This window comes from Delphinapterus leucas, chromosome 9, assembly GCF_059928025.1.
Source record: "Delphinapterus leucas isolate spDelLeu-1000000601 "Yukka" chromosome 9, BTC_Dleu_Yukka2, whole genome shotgun sequence".
NCBI classification, from domain to species: domain Eukaryota; kingdom Metazoa; phylum Chordata; class Mammalia; order Artiodactyla; family Monodontidae; genus Delphinapterus; species Delphinapterus leucas.
In genome coordinates, this window is record NC_143137.1 from 6,515,947 (window position 1) to 6,537,735 (window position 21,789).

Consider the following 21,789-nt stretch of genomic DNA (forward strand, 5'->3'; position numbering starts at 1 on the left):
CGGAAGTGACTTTACACTAGGATCACCACCCTCAACGGGCTCTAACGGGGCATCATCCCTCTGTGTTGTAGTCCATTCACCTCCCCCACCCTCCAGCCCCATAACTCTCCTACCTTCTCCTCTCCTATCTTTAAAAAAGAATATTCTCTCACCCCGCTTCCCCCTCCAGCTGCCATCTAACTTCTCTCCCCTTTCTGTCACGTGATGCTGATGCAGGTGTCTAGACTCAGCATCGCCTTGGGAAGAGGCGTCTCTCGGGGCTGTAGTCCCCTCGCTGGGAGGGAGGCCAGATGGTGAATGCCAAGGGCCGCTGCTCCATGCGCAGGTGCTATCATCACATCTGGCAGGACTTTTCTACCACCTTGGTATTATCAGAAGGACGTCTGTCCCTGCCACCCAGGCTGCTGGCTGGTGGGGAGGCAAGAGCAGGATTTTTAATGAGCAGAGGAAGGCGACATGGGTGCACCAGGAACAAGTGGGGCCGAAACACAAGCGAGAAGCCAGGGACTTCCCTGGTGGGGCAGTGGTTAAGAATCCGCCTGCCCATGCAGGGGACACGGGTTCGAGCCCTGGTCCGGGAAGATCCCACATGCCGCGGAGCAACTGAGCCCGTGCACCACAACTACTGAGCCTGTGCTCTAGAGCCCGCAAGCCACAACTACTGAGCCCACGTGCCACAACTACTGAGCCTGCACTCTAGAGCCCGTGCTCCACAAGAGAAGCCACCGCAATGAGAAGCCCACGCACCTCAATGACTGCTCACCGCCCGTGCGCAGCAACAAAGACCCAACGCAGCCAAAAATAAATTAATTAATTAAAAACAAAAAAAGAAACAGGTAAAAAGCCAGGAGCCAGAAGAGACCTCAGAGGCCGATTACTTCTTGCATCTTAAACCCAGGTGCTCCTGCTTCATTGGCTGAGGGCCAGCGCCCGGGCTCAGACAGATCACAGCCCAGCCATGGCCCACTTCCAGAGCATTTTATTTATTTTTTTAATATTTATTTATTTGGCTGCGTCGGGTCTTAGTTGTGGCCCACGGGATCTTCTTTGAGGCACGTGGGATCTTTCATTGCAGCACATGAGCTTCTCTCTAGTTGCAGCATGCAGGCTGGAGAGCGAGTGGGGTTCAGTAGTTGCAGCACACAGGATCTTCTTTGTGCCACACGGGATGTTTCATCGCAACACATGGTCGTCTCTCTAGTTGCGGCATGCAGGCTCTAGAGCATGTGCACTCAACAGTTGCGGAGGGCGGGCTCTCTAGTTGTGACATGGGCTCTAGAGCACACAGGCTTAGTTGCTCCGTGGCATGTGGGATCTTAGTTCCCTGAACAGGGATCAAACCCGCGTCCCCTGCATTGGCAGGTGGATTCTTAACAACTGGACTGCCAGGGAAGTCCTCCAGAGCATTTTAGATAAGTATGGATAGATAATGAAGAACAATTCAACACTCCTAAGAACTTTTTTTTTTTAATTAATTTTATTTATTTATTTTTGGCTGCATTGGGTCTTCGTTGTTGCGAGCGGGCTTTCTCTAGTTGTGGAGATCAGGGGTAGCTCTTCGTTGTGGTGCACAGGCTTCTCATTGCAGTGGCTTGTCCTATTGCGGAGCACGGGCTCTAGGCGCGCGGGCTTCAGTAGTTGTGGCGCATGGGTTTAGTTGCTCCACGGTATGTGGGATCTTCCCGGACCAGGGCTCAAACCCATGTCCCCTGCATTGGCAGGCGGATTCTTAACCACTGCGCCACCAGGGAAGCCCTCCAAAAGCCTAGCTTGCAGCCGGTGGCCTTGGGGTCCCCACAAGCCTCCCTCTTTGGTGCCCAGGACTGAGTCAGCACCTTCTGAGAAGCAGAGAATGAGGTTAACCTCATTATATACTTGAGAGTCGTTAAGAGATTAGATGATAAACGTTATCACTACACACACAAAAAGGTGAGGGGCAGAGGTGTTAACTAACCTCATTGTAGTAAACATTTTGCAATATATACGGTTATGAAATCATCTCATCATACACCTTAAACTTACATATATAATATGTCAAGAATATCTCAATAAAGCTAGAAAAAATTAAAAAGTCACCCTTCTATTTAATAAAAAATAAAGTTCACCACAAGGTGTGACACCCAGGTCCCCTGACTTCTCGTCACAATGTTTTCTGTCTTTCACCACATGCGTTCCAGAAGCCTAATGAATTATAAGAGAAGCCGGGCATCAGGCATCCAATCTTCCTGCAGCTTCTCCAGGGCCCCACAGAGCACCTGGAATTAGCTGTTCTTCGGAAGATGTTGGCAACTCTCCTAAAAATAACCCACCAAGTAATCACAATCTACATCAGTGAAAACAGGAAGCAGGTTTTATTATCTTGCTTTTAGAAAGGGAGAGCTTGCCTGGGGAGGTACAGAAAATCCTGCGGGGTCCCAGCTGGCAACAGTGGAGCAGGTGTCTGGCCACTTCCTGCAGCTCTGGGCTTTCTCCAGAAGTGACCCCTTGGTCGCCAACTTGAGGGCATCACCCCTCCTTGCAGTTGGAGGACCTGTGGATCCAAAGCACCCCTCAGGCTCAGCGCCTCTCTGCCGTCTCCCACCAAGGGGATCCTGGCTTTGGGCCCCAGCATCTTCCCCGCAACCTCCAATCCCACCCTGCCTGGAGCCGCCTTCCAGGCACACTTGGTCTGACTTTGCCCTTCTCTCCTCCAACTGCCCAGAGCCCAGAAACCCACTGGGCTTGGCCTGTTGCAAGAGTCTAGCTTGAGTGGACCCTCCTTTGGGTTGTTTCAGGCGTTTCCCCTGGGAGCCCAGCACTAGGCTCTCTCCACACCCACCTCCTGCATCCTCTCTCCATCTCCACACCCACCCTCCTGCATCCTCTCTCCATCTCCACACCCACCCTCCTGCATCCTCTCTCCATCTCCAGGCCTACATTCTTTGCATCCTCTCTCGGTCTCCTCCACACCAGCACTGTACGTGGTTTTATTTTTGTGCAATGAACTTACAGCACTTCCCTCAAACATCTTGTACATTGCCTTCAACCAAGATATACCTGTTACAGGTGAGGCCTCAGACCCAAACAGACTGGGGTCTTTCCAGCCCAATTGGGCCTCCTCAGCTCCCCTGTTTCTGGATGGCACAGTGCCTACCACAGCTCACAGCCTTCCTCGGATCTCATCTGGCCCCAGGACGATTCCAGCCAGAAAGGAGGGATCCGGGCCTCACCATGTGGGACTGCAGTATCTGGAAGGGGAAGATGAGGTGTGGGGGGCATTTCAGAGTCAGCATCCCACCCAATGTGGGGGGCTAACAGCTGGAAGCTGGCACCAATAGAAGGGTTTCAGGCACTAAGTCCAACCCAAGGAAAATTTGCCTCCATTCTATTCACTGTGGAAGCGAAGAAACGTCTGGAGCCCCAACTTCCATTTCTAAAATCCCTCAAATTAGAGAAACAGAAATTCCTCATTTTATTCTTCCAGCCTCGAGTGAAAGTTCGGGAGGGTTTATTGGGGCCCTTTTAGAAGTCCTGGAAATCTCAACCCACTCACAATTCCATTTCCATACCCCTACCCAGGTTCAGAACCCTGGGGCCAGCCATGCCCCTCTGGGCCCGAGGGTCCCCCTGACTTTCCCCATCATGCAACTCCTCCACCTGCTGGGTGGGAAGCAGGTGGCCAGGAGGGGGTGGTGCCTGTGCTCAGCTGGGACGGAGGATTGAGGGGTGCAGCCTGGAAACCGACATCGAAGGAAGTGCTTTGGAAAGAGGGGGACGCATCATACTGAGTGAAGTGAGCCAGGCAGAGAAAGACAACTACCATATGATAGCAGTTACATGTGGAATCTAAAAGGATGCAAATGAACTTATTTACAAAATAGAAATAGACCCACAGACATAGTAAACCAACGTATGGTTACCAAAGGGGAAAGGTGGGGAGGGATATTTTAGGAGGATGGGATTAACATATACACACTACTATATATTAAATAGATACCCAATGAGGACCCACTGTCTAGCACGGGGAACGATACTTAATATTTTGTAATAACCTATAAGGGAAAAGAATCTGAAAAAGAATAGATATATGTGTATATATATATGTGTGTGCGTGTGTGAATCACTGTGCTGTACACCTGAAACTAACATGGCATTGTAAATCAACTGTATTTCAATTTTTTTTAAGTTAGCAATAAACAACAAAAAAAGAAAGAGGGGGACGCTCGCCAACAGGCATTCGTGCCTTACTTCAGGCAACCTTTGGAGTGCAGAAAACCAGACAATTCCTGTTAGGAGCCAGTTTCCCCAAGATCACAGCTAGAAGTGGCAGAGCTGGGATTCTAACCCAGTTTTAACACCAAGACCCATGCTCTTCCTACCACAGCCATTTCTGTCTAGTGGCCACTGAAAAGTCAGCGGAAGCCTCTTCAATCCAAATACCTGCTTCTACCAGTCCCATGGCACCACCTCCCGCCCCACCTTGTCCAGAAAGAAGACCCAGAACGTGGAGCCCAGAACCTGTCTCTATTGGAAGTTGACATTAACGCTGCATTTCTTGATGTGATCCCTAGTCATTTCTAGTGTTCCTCAGAATTTTTCTAAATTAGGGCAAATACGGAAATTACTTCCAAAAATTCACTCACAGTATTGTTACAGCTGGGCATCAACCTCTGAAGTACCGACAGGGGCTCAGTGTCCCCCACCTGCTCTCTTACTGTTCCAGAGGCACCGCGCTGCCCTCCCCCGCGGGATCAGAGCAGGAACATAGTCACTCTAAAGAACTGGGATTCTCTCAAAAATTATTTATGCCATTTTTCCTTTTAAAAACATTTAGTTCAAAAACAACAAAAAAGGGCTTCCCTGGTGGCGCAGTGGTTGAGAGTCCGCCTGCCGATGCAGGGGACACGGGTTCGTGCCCTGGTCCGGGAAGATCCCACGTGCCGCGGAGCGGCTGGGCCCGTGAGCCATGGCCGCTGAGCCTGCGCGTCCGGAGCCTGTGCTCCGCAGCGGGAGAGGCCACAACAGTGAGAGGCCCGCGTACCGCAAAAAAAAAAAAAAAAAAAGAAAAGAAAAACAACGACAAAGACCCTCAAAGCATTCCAACGTAGAATTAACATTCTAGAGGTCAAACGTCGGTTCATCCGATGTTTGCTGTGTTTCCGATGCACAGCAAAGAGGGCTTTGCTGCAATTTTATTTTCTCAGTAGCATTTGGAAAACTTTGCAGATTTTCCAGTTAATCTATCCGTAAGTCAATCCGACCACAAAATGATTCGGCTCAGTTATCTAATGAGATCATCTTTCCCCATCTTGAAAGGACTAGTAGAATGACATTACCCCCTATGTAAATTAAGCAGGGCATCTTCTTAGCCCCTCCCCCTTCTTAGCCATCCTGATCTCTTGGACAAAAGGAAAGGGCTCAAAACCAACACTCCCAGTCAGCCTCAAACACCTCCTCTGCTCCAAAACATCCACAACACTCCCGTTTTTTCGGGAGTATTAAGAAGGGAACTTTCAAAAAGCCAGAAGGATTAGGCAAAAACATACCTCAACTGGTTATTAAGGAAGTTTTCCAACACACGACAATGGTAGACAGAAGGCTCTAATGAGTCCCGGTCCCCTCTCGCCCAGCCTCAAATCATCAACACACAGTCAACACTGTTTCATCTCTAACTGCACCTTCTCACACCCATGCCCCAGACGATTCTGAAACAAATCCCAGAGATCATTTCATTCCCTATGTATCTCTGAAAGCTAAAGATCCTTTTATTACGTAAGCACAATAACCTAATTGTAACTGAGAAAAAATTAACAATTCTGTATTATCGAGTATCCAATAAGTGTTCAAATTTCCTCAATAACATCTACATTTTATCAATATTTTTTATTGAAGTATAGTTGATTTACAATGTTGTGTTAATTTCTACTGTACAGCAATGTGATTCGGTTATACATATACACATTCTTTTTTTATATACTCTTTTCCATTATGATTTATCACAGGATATTAAATTTAGTTCCCTGTGCTCTACAGTAGGACCTTGTTGTTTATCCATTCTATATATAAAAGCTTACATCTGCTAACCCCGACCTCCCACTCCATCTCTCCCCCAAGCCCCTGCCCCTTGGCAACCACCAGTCTGTTCTCTATGTCTGTGATTCTGTTTCTGTTTCATAGATAGGTTCATTTGTATCATATTTTAGATTCTGCATGTAAGTGTAACATCTACATTTTAAAGATTTGCTTACAGATGAAAACAGCCCACAACTTTTCAGCTAGAGGTTGTTTTTCCCGCTCTTATTACGTGCTTCCTTCTCTCGCATACTGTGGTCGACCCAGCCAGGCGATGGAGTTGGCGTATCAACTCCTTTGGGGTCTACTCCCTTTTTAAAAGTCCCTCTAACACTTTCATGAGCAAACTTTCATTGCCGGCTTTTTGGCTCATTCTGTTTGGAAAGTTACTCTATGTTTTCTCCTTCTCCCTTCTGGAAACTCAGAAAAGAAACGTGTCGAATTTCATTACCTCCAATTTTCTCCCCTGTATTAGTCATCAACCTTCACTTCATCTCTAAGGGGACAGTTAACTTTACAACTCTGATTTTATTTTAGTTTTTTACTCACTTCCATAGGGCACTCTGCAAAGCCTCATGGTTCCATTTATTCATTCAGAAAGTATTTACTGACCGCCTACATGGTCCCTGACTTGTGCATTATAATAAAAACGTGGCCAGGCTGGCCTTAGAGAACAAAAGTCCAATTCACTCAGCATCAGTTCTCCAAATGTGCGCTAGAGGGCGCCACTCTCCCATTGGCATCTGTTAGAAAAGTCTGGCGTGGCTAACTCACTATGCAGCTTATGTAAGCTCTCTATACCTCACCACATAGTCAACCAAATAAAGAATCTCACACAACTTTCCCCTTAAAAACGAAATAAATTCCATTTATTGGATTCACAGACAAAAAGAGAGAGAAATTACATAATTCCCCCCAATAGGTCCATTTTTCCATTAGACATCATAGACAGAAAGCCTAGGGCTTATAGGTTTTGCAAAACTATAAAAATGTTGCAGACTATTTTTTCATTGCAAAATACCAAAAGAAAACTGAAAAGTTGAAATCAATAAATATCTACAGAGAGCAACATATCAACTTTGCTGTTACATGTAGTCTCAAAAGTATTTCATTACATTTGAAACTATTAATAAGTTTAATTTGCTATATTATAAAATTTCCTGAATATGCCCCAGTAATGGCCAAAAAACCCGTGTCAGTTAACACAACAAATATTTATATAGCACCTGACGTGTGCCAGGCATTGTACTGTCCTTGGTGCTTACATCTGAAGGGGGAGATAATGAACAAGCAAACAGGTAAATAAACAAGGTCATGATTGTGATAAATGCAAGAGAGAAAATAGAGCTGGTTGATGTGAAAAAGAATAGATGGGGAGTTATTGACCTAGAGTGTTTAGAAAAGGCCTCCATGAGATGACAGCTCTACTCATACCTCAGTGGCAAGAGAGCCCTGGGAATATCTGGGAGCAGAATATTCCAGGAAGAGGGAACAAAGGCAAAGGCCTAGTGGGAGGGAGATGCAAAAGGAAGGAGATATGTATATGTATAGCTGATTCACTTTGTTATAAAGCAGAAACTAACACACCATTGTAAAGCAATTATACCCCAATAAAGATGTTTAAAAAAAAAAAAAGGGCAAAGGCTTACCCATGAAAGTGTGATAAAGAAGAGTAGGAAGAGACCACAACAAACAAGTGTTGCAGAGGGTGTGGAGAGAAGGGAACCCTCCAGCACTGCTGGTGGGGAGATAAACTGGTGCAGCCACTATGGAAAACAGTATGGAGGACCCTCAAAAAATAAAAATAGGGTTACCCTATGACCCAGTAATCCCAGTCCTGAGTATATATCTGAAGAAAATGAAAACATTAATTCAAAAAGATACCTGCACCCCAATGCTCATAGCAGCACGATTTACAATGGCCAAGACACGGAAGCAACCTAAGTGTCCATCAACAGATGAACGGATAAAGAAGAAGTGATGTATATATACAATGGAATACTACTCAGCCATAGAAAAGACTCAAGTTTTGCCATTTGCAGCAACATGGATGGACCTGGAGAGTATTATGCTCAGTGAAATAAGTCAGACAGAGAAAGAAATATACTGTATGTTATCACTTATACATGGAATCTAAAAAATAAAACACGTGAATGATATAACAAAACAGAAACAGACTCACAGATATAGAGAAATAGTAGCTACAAGTGGGAAGAGGGAAGTGGGAAGAGGCAAGATGGGGTAGGGGGACAAGAGGTACAAACTACAAGAGGTACAAAATAAATAAGCTACAAGGATACATTGTACAGCACAGGGAATATAGCCGATATTTTATTATAATAAAGTATAATTTATAAAAATTTGAATCCTTATGTTGTACATCTGAAACCAATATGATGTTGTAAATCAACTATACTTAAAAAATTTTTTTTTAATTAAAAAAAAAAAGCAGCAGAGGAGGAAGGTATAGTGTAATGGGAAGGGGGAAGGATTGCACAGAACAGACAACAGAGGTAACCCTAAAAAGAAGCTCTGTTTGGGCTTCCTTGGTGGCGCAGTATCCGCCTGCCAATGCAGGGGACACAGGTTCGAGCCCTGGTCCGGGAAGATCCCACACACCGCAGAGCAACGAAGCCCGTGCACCACAACTACTGAGCCTGTGCTCTACAGTCTGCGAGCCACAACTACTGAAGCCCGCGCGCCTAAAGCCTGCGCTCCCCAACAAGAGAAGCCACCGCAATGAGAAGCCCACATGCCGCAATGAGAAGCCCGCGCACTGCACTGGAGAGTAGCCCCCGCTGGCCGCAACTAGAGAGAGCCCACATGCAGCAACGAAGATACGATGCGTCCAAAAATAAATAAGTAAATTTTTTTAAAAAAGAAGCTTTGTTTGGTTTTTGTTTTGTTTGCTTGTTTGGGGTTTGGATTTTTTTATTGCAAATAAATTGAATTTTAGCAAATGCTTTTCCTGCATCTGTTGAGATTTTCATGTTTTTTCTCCATTACCTGCTGCAGTGGTATATTTCTTTAATAGAATTTTCTGATGTTGAACCATCTTTATATATGTCTGATAAAGCCTTCTTGGTCATGATGCATTTTAAAATATATTTCTGGATTTTATTTGCCAATATCTCATTTTGGATTTTTGCGATTCTACTCATGGGTGAGATTGGCTGAAAATTTTCCTTCGTTGTCCTGTCCTTGTCTGGTTTCATTGTCAAGGTTTTACCAGCCTCATTAAAAGAGTTTGGGAGTATTTTTCACCCTATTCTCTGGAACAGTTTGTATATGAAGAATTACCTCATCATTAGAGGTTGACAAACCTTCCCAGTTAAAGCTATCTGGGCTCCTATCTTAATTTACTTTTATCTTTCTTATTATTTTTCTCCTTCTTTGGACATATTCTGTTGTTCGTTTCCTAACTTCTTAAGTTAAACTCTTGACTTTTTGATTTTCAAAATGTCCTCTGTTCTGACGAATACATTTAAGAGTAACATTTTCCTCTTGCGTGACACAAGGTTTGAAACATAGTGTTTTCATAGTTATTCTTTCATAAATATTTTATCATTTCCCTTACAATTTCTTCTGTAATCTGTAAATTATTAATGAGTGTGTTTTTACATAAACACATAAATTCCTGAATGTACAGAAGCTTTTGTGGGTTTTTTGGTTAATTATAGGTACATATCGTTTTATTGCGCTTCACAAATTGAAGATTTATGGCAACCCTGCGTCAAGCAAGTCTATCTGCGTCATTTTTCCAACAGCCTTTGCTCACATCACGTCTCTGTGCCACAGTTGAGTGATTCTCGCAATATTTCAAACATTTTCATTATTATAATATGAAATAATATGTTAACACTTATGTTACAGTGATCTGTGATCAGTGATCTTTGATGTTACTACTGCGACTTACTGAAGGCTCAGGTGGTAGTTAGAAGTTTTTAGCAATAAAGTATTTTCAGATTAAGGTGTGTACACTATTTTTTTAAAGACATAATGCTACTGCACACTTAACAGACTACCGTATAAACAGAACTTTTATATACACTGGGAAACAAAAAAATTCATGTGACTTGCTTCGTTGCGATATTTGCTTTATTGCGGGGGTCTGAAACCGAACCAGAAATATCTCAGAGGTGTACCTGTATTTCTAATTTTATTGCATTCACAGAATATTCACAGATTGTATTCACAGAATACGATCTATCAGTGATATCTGGTTTTTTTTTAACGTTGTCCAATAAGTGGGACTGCTGTATTCACTGGCTCTGTTTCTTGATTTTCTCATATTGCAAGATTTCCTGAATATGCTCCAGTGATGGCCAAGAGAGCAGTCCCATTTTATATAACCCTCTCCAGGCATTAGGGAGAAGTGACTATAAACATATACCAACCAGGGAGAGGCAATAGGAACAGAAAGAAGATCCAAAAGGGATATTTTTGTTCCAACTCCAGCATCCTTCGCAGGGCATGAATCCAATCAAAACCAACATTCATGCAACAAGGCCATCTACCGGGTCACTGGGGGGCTGCAGAGAGATTTGCACAGTAAAAGTGAGGGAGAAACCAGAGCACCGGCTGGACAAGCCAGACAGCCCCGGACCCTGTCAGTCCCCTCCTGGGAACATGTGCTCAGGCATCCCTCAGAGTTCCCGGGATTCATATTTTGCCATCACCCTGGCCGGAGCTACTGGTTCCGGAGTGTACCTGCCCCCGGGATGCCATCTCAAGGCTCACAAGCCACATCGAAGTGTGGGGAGAATGAACTCTGTCCAAGGGATGGTGACTAGTCACACCAAATCTGTCTCTGGGATTCTGTGGGGGAGACAGAGAGGGACACACAGAGCAGAGGGCGGAGATGTCAAGGGCAATAGCAGAGAGAACAAGCATTATCCTCGAAGCAGCAGGCACCACGAGCTAGCGCGGAGACGAGGTGGGAAAGCGACGGCCATGGTGTCCCGCTCCACCAGCCTGAAGCATGCTGCTTCTTTTGTGCAAATAAAGATTGAGCGCTCCCCAGCCCCCGGAACTCTATGGCGTCCATTCTTCCTGCAGGAGACCACAACGCACACACCCCCAGTAATTTCCGGGAGTGCTTGCATGCAGTGGAGGCTGCCTGTCCCCTCCGTCCCTCAGCCACTGTCTCTGCCACCTCTCAGGACCCACATGCACCATCATGCCACCTGGCTCTGGAACGCCTCTTGTCCCACACACCGACACAGTTCACGCTGCTCCTATAAACTAAGGCTCTCTTGAACCCACATGCTTGAAACCTGATCTCAGGAGTTGCTGCTTGTCTCCTAGCAGATTTCCACAGGCTGGGGAAGGACCAGCTCAGCCCCTCGGGTCTTTCCCACATCTCAGAGGCCCCTGTCCCCAGGTGTTCTGACCAACAACAGCCTTTTTAAAATGATTATTATTAAACACAACAGCTAACGTGCTGGTCTGAAGCATCTGCGTTTGAAATGCTACCCAAGTCTAAAGCTAGGTCGAGAAAAGCAGTGGGGTTTCACCATCTCACAAAGCACATGGCCACCTCCAATCTGTCCATCTACCAGCAGCTCTTTGATGAAAGCCTACAGCACCACGCAGAACTAAACAAAGATCCTAGTCACGATCTCTTGTCTGTGCAAGATCCTTGGAGCGTGTATCTCGCTGAGACACTGCCTTAGGTTGGGGTCCTCGGAAGCAAAGCCTGAGTCAAGGATTCTGTTCAAGGGGAGCGAGAACTGTTGGGAGGTGCTCGCTGCAGAAGGGAAGTGGGAAGTGGGCTCAGGTGGGGGAAGGAGCCAGGGACGTGGTCTCAACAGGAACCCAGTGTCGCCTGTTCCCTCGGGAGCCCCGAGCAGAGGCTGCACTTGGAGCTGGCCCCTCTGGGGTCAGCAGTCACTCGCAGTGGTAGGGGTGGACCGGGGGCAGCCCCCTGAGCTAGGCAGCTGTGAACCATTAACAGCCGATGCCCACAATAGCTTGGAAAGGGGATCCAGCGGGGCACACAGCATCCATGGCACACATCCTCTCACTTGGGCGTTATTAGGGTGAGGAAAGTGAGGCTTCGTGATGTTTTGAAGGGGGCTCATAAGGTGGGTGCAAGAGACCAGGTGGAGGAACTGCTCTGCTTTCTCGGGGCTGGCCTTTTCCTGGGCTTTTCTCTCCTGTGCTGTCTTCTGTGCTAATGGAAAATTCTCATAAAGCCAGGCTGGGCCGGCCAGGTCAGGATGGGCATGGCTGATGAACGCTCTGGTCCCCAGGGCAGGGGAGGGGGGGCGACCGTGGATGGGATCCTGGACCCTGGTGGAGGCAGCGTCTCGTCTCTACACCTCACAAGCTGCCTAAGAAAAAACACGCTTCAGTTTGCTCCCTTTGGACAGTAGGGTCGATGGCATGTCGGAGTCAAAAGGTCCCCCTCAAAGAGGGGGGAAGTGAGGTAGGGCAGACCACCTGCACACACGATGACGGCCTGGGCATCTTGTTAAAAGGCAGTTTCTGGGACTTCCCTGGTGGTCCAGTGCATAAGACTCTGCACTCCCAGTGCAGGGGGCCCGGGTTTGATGCCTGGCCGGGGAACTAGATCCCGCATGCATGCCACCAACTAAAGAGTCTGTGTCCCCAGCTAAGACCCGGCACAGCCAAAATAAATAAATATTTTAAAATAATAATAAATAAAAAACCCGGTGGTGTTTTTGTATATATTTTTTTAAATGTCGTTTCTGATTAGAGTCGGGAGCGGGGCTGCGATCTTGCGGTTATAACAAGCCACCAGGTTGCTGGGCAGCCACCTGGAGTCCACTCGCCCGCCTTCTCGCTTCTGGGCTTCCCTGGTGAAGCATCCCTTCCCCACGCACAGAGCACAGGCTCCAGGCGGAGCTGACCCTCTCCAGGCGGTGTGTGCCCAGGCCTGGCCATCCAGTGCGTGGCGTTCCCCAGGCCTGGTGCAGTCACTGCCCTGGCAGCAAGCATCGACCGATTCCAGCCGACGACAGTCAGCCCTGCAAGGGGTTCAGACCATCAGGGAAGGAGCTGAGCCTGAGCTGGCGGAGGGCCCAGCTACTGCCCGCGCCTTCCTGCCCCGCGAGGTGGGGAGGCAGCTGACATGGAGGAGAGCAGAGCCGGCGTCACGGTCAAGTCCCCGCCCTTCTCAGTTACGGAGCCTGCGGTTCCCCTTTATGGTGTTCGTGGATTTGAGTTGAACAAGGATCCTGCCTGATTCACCTACATCAGCCCCGGGTCTCAAAAGACCCTGTCGTTGCGTTACTACCACTCAGGACCCTCTTTGGCTGATAGAGACAATTGATGCAACCCCAAGTCTGAATCAAAGAGTAAGGCACAGAAGGAAGGTTCTGGAGTGAGCCTTGGCTATGAGCAGGCCCAGCCCCTCACCAGGAACAGGAGGAAGATCGCTCATCCGAGTCTCGGCAACGCGGTGGCAGGCCTGGTGTAACTCCAGTCTCCAGAGCCTTCTGCTGCAGAAGACTCCCAGGCTGTGAAGTGCCAGTGGCCAGGCCCACCCGCAGCACGAGACAGTGGCAGGACAATGACGGCACCCCTGCCCCTACGTGGGGCTTTGCAGTGCACACAGTGTATATACACATTCATCCGATTCTCACAACCCACGAGGCAGGAGGAACAGATAAGGAGACCAGAGCCAGGAGAGAGACGCGACCAGCCAGGGCCTCTGGGTGGGGACGGGCCATCCCTGGAGCGGCCCAGCACTCAGGTGCTAAGGGAACCACCTCGAAGGTTCTCAGCAGGTCTGCCTCGCTGTGCATTGAGCAAGCTGCCGGGGGACTACCCCAAGGGGCCCCAGTATCCATTACGCACATCCAAGTAGTGGGCATTATCCATATGGGGGAGCCCGAGCTGACTCACTGCTGTGGCTTTGGAGCTATGTGACCTTGAACGTAACTCCTCAAGAAATGATGGAGGTGGAGCTGGAGGCCACCTCCCTGCTCCCAGCTGAGCCCCAAATGACCACTCCTCACATGAGGTGATGTTGAGAGAACATTGATTCCCCTTGGTCAGCTCCAGCAAGCGTCAGCAACCTATGGAGACGTCCAGCCTGGACATCCATTGACACACGCTCCTGCGGAGTCGATGGGGGTGGGGTCTCTCCTGTCCCACTGCCCCGAGGAGGGGAGAACCCAAGGCCTCCTGCAGCTGTTATTGCCCAGGAAAGCCAGCCCACAGCCAATAAGATACACTCACCAGAGGACCCACGTCCCCCTCCCCGTCACACCTCCCATCACCTCCCATCCCACAGCCTCCAGCACTGGACCCACCAGCCAGTCGGCAAGTACTTCCTGAGTGTTGTGAGCCCAGCCCTGTGCTAGACCCTGCTGGGGTTCAAGAAGGAATGACACAGCCCTTGCCTTCAGGGAGCTCCCAGTCTCAGTGGAGATTTCACATGCACACGCGCGTGCGCGCACACACACACACACACACACACACACACGGGAAACGGGAGTACCGTAAGTCCCCTACATACGAACGGGTTCTGTTCCAAGAGCATGTTCGTAAGTCCAATTTGTTCATAAGTCCAGCAAAGTTAGCTTAGGTACCCAGCTAACACAACTGGAGGGCAAGCTGCAATTTCACTCACGCCTGACGCTGATGGAATGCACGCTCACATCTTTGAAAGTTCGCAATTTGAAGGTTCATGTGTAGGGGACTTACTGCATAAGGCTCCACACGAATTTCAGGCGTGTGACAGTGTGTTAACACGGGGACTGTTCAGAGGAGGGCGGAACGTGGGCTTGGTGGTCGGGAAGGCAGCCTGGTGGAGAAGAGGGCTTAGCTGGGGGGTGGGGGGGCACAGGCCAGAGCAACAGCAGGGGAAACAGAGGCAGGACCGAGGAGGGAGATGAGAGGAGAAGGGGCATCTGTGAAGGTCCCCTGGGTTGGGCCAAGGATCAGAGAGAAGGAAGTTCTGGAAGCACAGGGCCTCATTTCTCTGACCTCCCCCAGAGCAGCCTGTTATCCCAGAGCCTGGCATATGGCAGACGGTAAGAACCTACAAGCAAACTGCACTGGAGACAGGAACCCATGGGGGCCTCCTGGCAACCCTGACCAAACCTCAGCTCAGCCCTGGGACCTCTCACCTCAACACAACTCCCCCACGCCCCGCAGCACTCACGTCCCTGGGATTTGACCTACATTTCAGGACTAAAGGCCTCTCTCCACCTCCAAGGGTTTCACTAACCATAAGCTACTTCATGAAGCCTGGTTGTCATCAAAACCCAGCCCCGCCCTAGTCAGTCCCACCTTTTCTGATGGGTGGTCCAGTCTGGGGAGGCTGGGGAGCTCCAGGCCAACCTGCGCAGGTGTGAAGCCCTGCTGCTGGCCCGGCACCCCTCCTCCTCCTGTTCTGCTGTGAAGTCCGGACACACAGAAGCTTGTCTGCCAGCCTCTCTCCCTGCCCGGAGCCAGGGGGCCCCAGCAGGGAGGCTCTACTTCCTCCCCAGCCCTCCCCCTATCCTGCCGAGCGCCAGCCAGGTACAGCCCCAGCAAGCAACCGCAACCCAGAGAAGACCAGCCCAGCCCAGCGAGCCTCCAGCAACATCTGGGGAAGTGAGGCTCCAGAAACCTGATGCGCTGTTTGTTAGGTCTGGGAGAAAAGAGTGACTAAAAGAGGCCCCTCCTCAGAATTCTTTATTCCTGAACAAGGGAAGGAAGGGCAGGGGTTGGGGAGGGCAGGGGATGAAATGCTACTCGAATGGAGGCCCTGACCCGGGGCTCTGTGTCAGGTAAGGAAGGAGTGGCGGGTTAGTCCCGGGGCCAAGGATCTCGGCCTGAAGTCCAGGAGCTCCTGGGATTGCTCGTAGATTCTTGCATCTACGTGACTATCTGTGTCTTCCTGGGGAGAAGGTTCATAACCTTTGCCATCTTGTCAGAGGGCTTCACGACCCCAAAAGTGTTAAGAACGTTGCTCTGAAAGGAGTGAAGCCTGCAGGTATGTGCACGCCTGGGGGAAGGTCTTGTCTCTGGAGCCGAGTCTGCTACCAACTTGCTGTGTCCTCCTAGGCGGTTCACCTCCCGTCTCTGGTGGGCCAGGCGGGAGCAGGGAAGCAGGCGTCCCACACAGGCACCGTCCCTGCTGCCACGGGAGAGCGGAGGTTCACAGCCAGGCAGTCAGCACGAGCTCTTCTGCGGCTGTGACTCCCAGCAGGTCCGGGGAGTTTCTCCACCAGGGCGCAGAACCTGCCTCCAATTCCAGGCTCCATGTGTCCCTCTGCTGGCACCTCCCGAGGTAGGTCTTCTTAGGGGACGTGTCCTCATGCCGGGGCACTGGCCCAGGGCCCCATTCCTAGTCACTGTGTCAGATGTGCCTTGCGCACAGCCCAGAGGTCCTGTAAAGTCCTCATCTGTTCACAAAGGCAAAGAGACCAGGGTCAGGTCTGGAGTGGGACGTGGCCCTGCCCAGCCCCCGTCAGCCAACTCTCCAGGGCTACGAGGGAGCAGTCATGGGCCCCCTGCACCCATCCAGGGCTTTGATTCCTCTTAGCCCCTACCAAGCACCCAAGCATTACTAATCCCATTTACCAATGAGACAACGTGGGTTCAGGGCACTTGGTGACTGGCTCCAGATGTCCTGGGTCCCGATTTAATCTCTTAATCTCCACCACTAAGTACTAGTCCACAGTGCAACAGCCACCTAGGGGCAGCAGGCAGAGGACAACTGATCGCTGAGAAGCCCCATGGCTCTAAGGAAGGGCAGAGCGCAGGGATGGGTCTCCAGCGCTGAGCATGGGACTGGGCGTGGAACAAGGGCTCTATGAGAGCAGGTCCTCTGCCAGCCCCCAGCTTCCTTCCTCCCAACCCACTACCCAGGATGCCATGTCCCCTTCAGACACCCACAGCCCCTAGCAATGCCCCTGCCCAGGCTCACATTCCCACATCCCCAAAGTCCCATTTTCCCACCTGTAAGAGCCTCTCTTAACAATGATCCAGTAGAAATGAAGGGTCTTGGGGTCCAGAACCCAAAATGAGGTCCAGGTTTCTACCGCTGCACCGCTACCTCCTACGTGTGATTTAGGGTCAGCTTGGGTGAGTCTCAGTGTCCTTGTCTGCCAAATGGCTGAGAAGCCCAGGCCTCCGAGCATCAACTTGGAATCTGAGGCCCGGGGGACGGGTCCTGGCTCTCCCCTTTCTCACTGCATGACCTCGGCCAAGCCTCCTGGGGAGCCTCCCTTTCTTTTGCCCAGATGACCCCAGGACCTCGAGGCTCCTGCCCGTCCCACTTCCATCTCTCCTCAGTGCTTCCAGCTGTCCCTGAGCCGCACTTGAGATCACTGGGCTCTTCCCATTAAACATCTCAGTGTCCCCTCTCTCTGCCGCAAAGTCCTTTGTAGAGCAAATGTGAGTCTCCAAGGTAGGACCCCTGCCTTGGAAACCTTCCACACCCTTGCTCTCCCTGTTCGTCCCCAGGACCCAGTTCAAGCCATCAAACTGCCTTGGGCGACACCATTCACCTCGCCTCCCAGAGCACTTTGCAGTCTGTCCCCACAAGAGCCGACAGTCGGCATCACCCTGTATGAGCGAGCACCCCAGGGGACAGGGCCTGTGTCTGTGCTCTTCCCGAGAGCCCTGCGCAGCACACTGCTTGGCACACTGGGGCGCTCAATTAATGACGTCACCCTCTCTTGTCTGCTAACAGCAATTACAATCCCCACAATATACCAGGGAGGAGGACCCCTCATCGTTAGCCCCAACTCACAGATAAGCAAACTGGGTCATGAAGTGAAATGACTTCTCAAGGGTACCAAATAGTAAGCGCTGGTGCCAGGAGACCCTCGGGGCTGGGGGTGGGCTTGAGGATTGTGGAGAGTACCCTCTCCAGGTCGCTTTCAACTCTGACATTCAGGAACTGAAGATCTAGTAAGAAGCTAGTCGTAGACCTAGGAGCTCACTACGCCCCACCTCCCTCACCTGTCCCCACCTGACCCCGAACAAGTCTGAGACGGGCTCTGGCCAGCGCCGGGTCTCACCTGCTCTAAGCTGGGTGGGCCTGCGGAGGAAAACCAACGCAGGGGCCCAAAGCAGCCGTGTGCAGCCAGCCAGAGGGTCCTGGGGAAGGAGCGGAAGGAGGCGGCCCACTCCTTTGAGACCCCAAGCCAGCCCTCCCAGTCTCCCGGGATCCCAGCCAGAGAGGGGGCCGAAGCCCAGCGCCATCTCCAGAGGTCACGGATGCGGCTCTGGGGCAGAAAACAGCCGGAGGCAGCAGGTCCAGCGCGCATCAGAGCACGCGGCCTAAATGGGCCGCCTGGCCCTCGGGCCCGTGGCCGTGGCTGCGCTGGTGGGTCTTGAGCGAGCCTTCGCGCGCGAAGCTCTTGCCGCAACGGGCGCAGAAGTAGGGCCTCCGCTCCCCGAAGACGCCGGGGCGGCGCGGGTGCGGCGCGGGCATGCGCGCGTGGGTGCGCTGGTGGTTGAGCAGGAAGCGCGGCTCGCGGAAGCAGCGGCCGCACTGCGCGCACTGGTGCGGCTTCTCGCCGCTGTGGATACGCTGGTGCGTGAGCAGGTTCTGCTTGAGGCTGAAGCAGCGCCCGCACTCGGGGCAGGGGAAGGGCCGCTCGCCCGTGTGGGTGCGCTGATGCACCTCGAGGTTGTGCTTGACGCTGAAGGCCTTGCCGCACTCGGGGCACACGAAGGCGGCCGCGCGGCCCACTCCGGCATGCGCCTTCTGGTGCCGCACCAGGCTGGGCTGCTGCGAGAAGGTCTGGCCGCACAGTGGGCAGCGGTGCGGCTGCTCCTCCGCAGGGTGGTGGATGACCAGGCCTCGATCGTCCCCCAGGCCCTCCTCCCCGTCCCCCACAGGGGACCTGTCCCCGGAGGACGCCAGTTCGGTCATGGGCACTTCCGGCTGCAATCACCGGCCCCTGGGGAGGCAGAAGCAGAGAGAGTAGTCAGGGGGCACCCGAGGATCATCCAGGTCCCAGCCTCAGGGAGGACACTCCCCTGGGGTCCCACGGCTTCCAGAACCTGCCACTCTCCAGTCCTGTTCGAGCCTGTGTCCCCCTGCTGGAATGTCCTTCTTTCTCCTCTACCCCTAATCACATCCTACCCCTCCTTCAGGCCTTTCTAAAATGACACTTCCTGCTAGAATCCTTCCTTGACCTCTCCAGCCCCTCCGGAGCCACGTGACCCAACCCTATGACCCTCACTCATCACGCAGCATGCTGCTCTGTCAGACCACCTCTGTCTCCCTGCCCTGTGAGCACCTAAAGGACAGAGCTGCTTCCTTTTTTTTTTTTTTTTTTTGCGGTACGCGGGCCTCTCACTGTTGTGGCACAGGCTCCGGACGTGCAGGCTCAGCGGCCATGGCTCACCGGCCCAGCCGCTCTGCGGCATGTGGGATCTTCCCGGACCGGGGCACGAACCCGTGTCCCCTGCATCGGCAGGCAGACTCTCAACCACTGCGCCACCAGGGAAGCCCCAGAGCTGCTTCCTTTTATGCCCCGCATCAAGCACTGGGCCTGCCGCACAAGGCCTTGGATAAACGCTGATGAGCGATATTCAGGGACTCCTGGTATTTTAAGTTATACTGAACCTGGATGCGTCTTATCTCTCCAACCAGATTCTCAAGAAGGGGGGTAGGGAGGTGCATCCCCAATCTGGAGGGAAGGGTGGGTCAACAGTGGTTTAAAGATATTTTTGCAAAGCTTCAAAAAAGAAACAAAAGCCCCGTAAACTTGCAAGTAACCTCAGCAGCTCTTTGTTTATCAAAATGAGGCATGCCTGTAAAAGGTTTGCAAGTCACTGAACCACACTGTGAGCTCCCAAAGGGCGGGTCTCAGCTTGATTCCTCTTGGCATCTGGCATCGCCCCAGCAAAGCCTGGCCCAAGGCTGAGGAACACTCAAAGCTCAACAAACACCCCCAAGTTCAGTTCCATCCCGTTCACACTGGTTCTCCTAAGGATCCTCTTTCCCAGGGCACTGTGTTCCTCTTAAATTGTTTCCCACTGTCCTCACAACAGCCCCGAAGAAGGGGCAGGTTTATTGAACCCCATTTCATAGATGGGGAAACTAAGGCTCAGTGGGGCCCACTTACTTGCCCAGGGTCACACAGCAAGGTGAACCAAGACTAGGCCTTAAGTTTCCTCAGTGTCAAAATCTCTTTTCAACATAGTACCTGCTCACCAGCTAAGTTCCCCTCAAAACACACACACACACACACACACACACACACACACAAGACCACCACCCTCCTGGCCACCATCACAGAGCCATCAATACCCAAAGGACCACTGCTTCTGGGGCACTGTCTGCGGCCACCACCCTCATGCCTCCCCAAAACCCTAGGCTCCTGCTCTGTAGAGCGCTGGGGCCTGCTGGGAGGGAAGGAGCTGGCCACTCCCCTGCATTCCCCCACCCCCAACTGGGAAGCTTGCTGGCCCTTCCCCTGGTCCTCCATGCAGACCTTCTCCACACTTCCAGATCTCTCTGCTAACCACAAGCTCAGTGGACCTATCGGCAGAGTGGGGTCCCAGAGGCACCGCCTCTGTCTCCCCCTACCCTCAGGCTGGGGTGGAACGCCACTCACCCAGGAGAAGGGGACAAGTACTACTTGCAATAGACCCCACCCACAAGTCTTTCCCCAGGCAGCTGCATGGACATTTGCAAAGACAGATCATCGCCGTCCCCTTGGCCAATCTCAGCCCGGCCTTGTCTCTGGGCAGCCTCCCCACTCCCCAGCTATACCCCTGACCAAGGGCCCCGCCCGCCGAGAGGGTCCAAGGCCTTGCCCCCCCCCGTCTCCCCAAGGTTCCTCCATCCCATCCCACACTCACAGACCAGGCTGCGCCCCAGTTCCTCCGGCCTCCAACAGTGGCTCTTTCCTCGAGTCTGCGCTGCCCAAGGCAAATACGGTAACTCTCCGCAGCGCCTCCCGCGCCCCTTCTCCTTCACCCTCATAAAGACGGCCAGCCTCCCGCACCGCTGTCCTTTTCAAATACCGGCATTAATCAAAAGAGCTGACCCCACCCACCCGACCCCCCCGCGCACAGCCTTGCCAATTCCTGAGGCCGGAGCGATCCTGGAGAAATATGGTAAACTCTGCGTCGCAACCCCACCCCCACTAAGATATGTAGGCCTCCCACTCTGCTGCAGCAACCCACCCCATTCCGCTACAAGCACCGGCTCCCTTAGGGAATTCATGCAACCCACGCCCTCCCGCTCCCGCAGCGCCCGGGGGGAACCACGCAACCATGGATAAATACATAATTAAGTCGCTGCGCTCGCCACTCCCGGAAAGGGTCTGCGCGGCTCCCGGCAAATACGGTAGCGCGCCTGCAGTGACCCGCCCCCACGGGCCGGCACTGGCCTCGGTAAATACGGTAATCTCCCGCCGAGGCCCCAGTCCTGGCCTGGCCCGGGACTCACGTGGCACCGCCTCCCCAGCCCTCCGTCTCCTGCGCAACGCCGCAGTCGCCGACGTCGCCGCAGCCGCACAGCAGCCCCGTGAGGCTGGGAGGTCTAACTCGCCAACAACCCGGCTGGCGGAACAGGGAGGGCTGCGAGCCCAGCGCCCGCCGGGACAGGAGAGGGAACCAGGCGGGGGCCGGTTCGGGGACAGAACGCCCCAAGGGTCGGGTCGCCCCAACTCCCTCCGGGCCCCCTGCCCCAGCCATTCCCGGTTCAGGATTCCCCGAGGCCCCAGTTCAGCAGTTAGAGCCTCATCCTCACCTCCCTCATCCTACGGCAGGGCTAATAGCCTGGTCAGGCCCGCAAACTGACCCCAG

General features: G+C 51.9%; 1 protein-coding gene and 1 long non-coding RNA gene across 2 annotated transcripts; both read right to left on the reverse strand.

The window, feature by feature from the left end:
• Positions 1-1,170: 1,170 nt before the first annotated feature.
• LOC111182654 (uncharacterized) lies at positions 1,171-15,675 on the reverse strand. Its single transcript, XR_002646781.2, has 3 exons — positions 15,316-15,675; positions 3,037-3,227; positions 1,171-2,530 (listed from the first exon to the last, which is right to left on the reverse strand). It is a non-coding gene; the product is annotated as an uncharacterized LOC111182654 (long non-coding RNA).
• A 2,369-nt stretch (positions 15,676-18,044) lies between these two features.
• LOC111177016 (uncharacterized) lies at positions 18,045-21,023 on the reverse strand. Its single transcript, XM_089917240.1, has one exon. It carries the CDS (start codon positions 18,896-18,898, stop codon positions 18,287-18,289), a length of 612 nt encoding a protein of 203 aa, XP_089773366.1. The 5' UTR covers positions 18,899-21,023; the 3' UTR covers positions 18,045-18,286.
• Between the last annotated feature and the right edge of the window lie 766 nt (positions 21,024-21,789).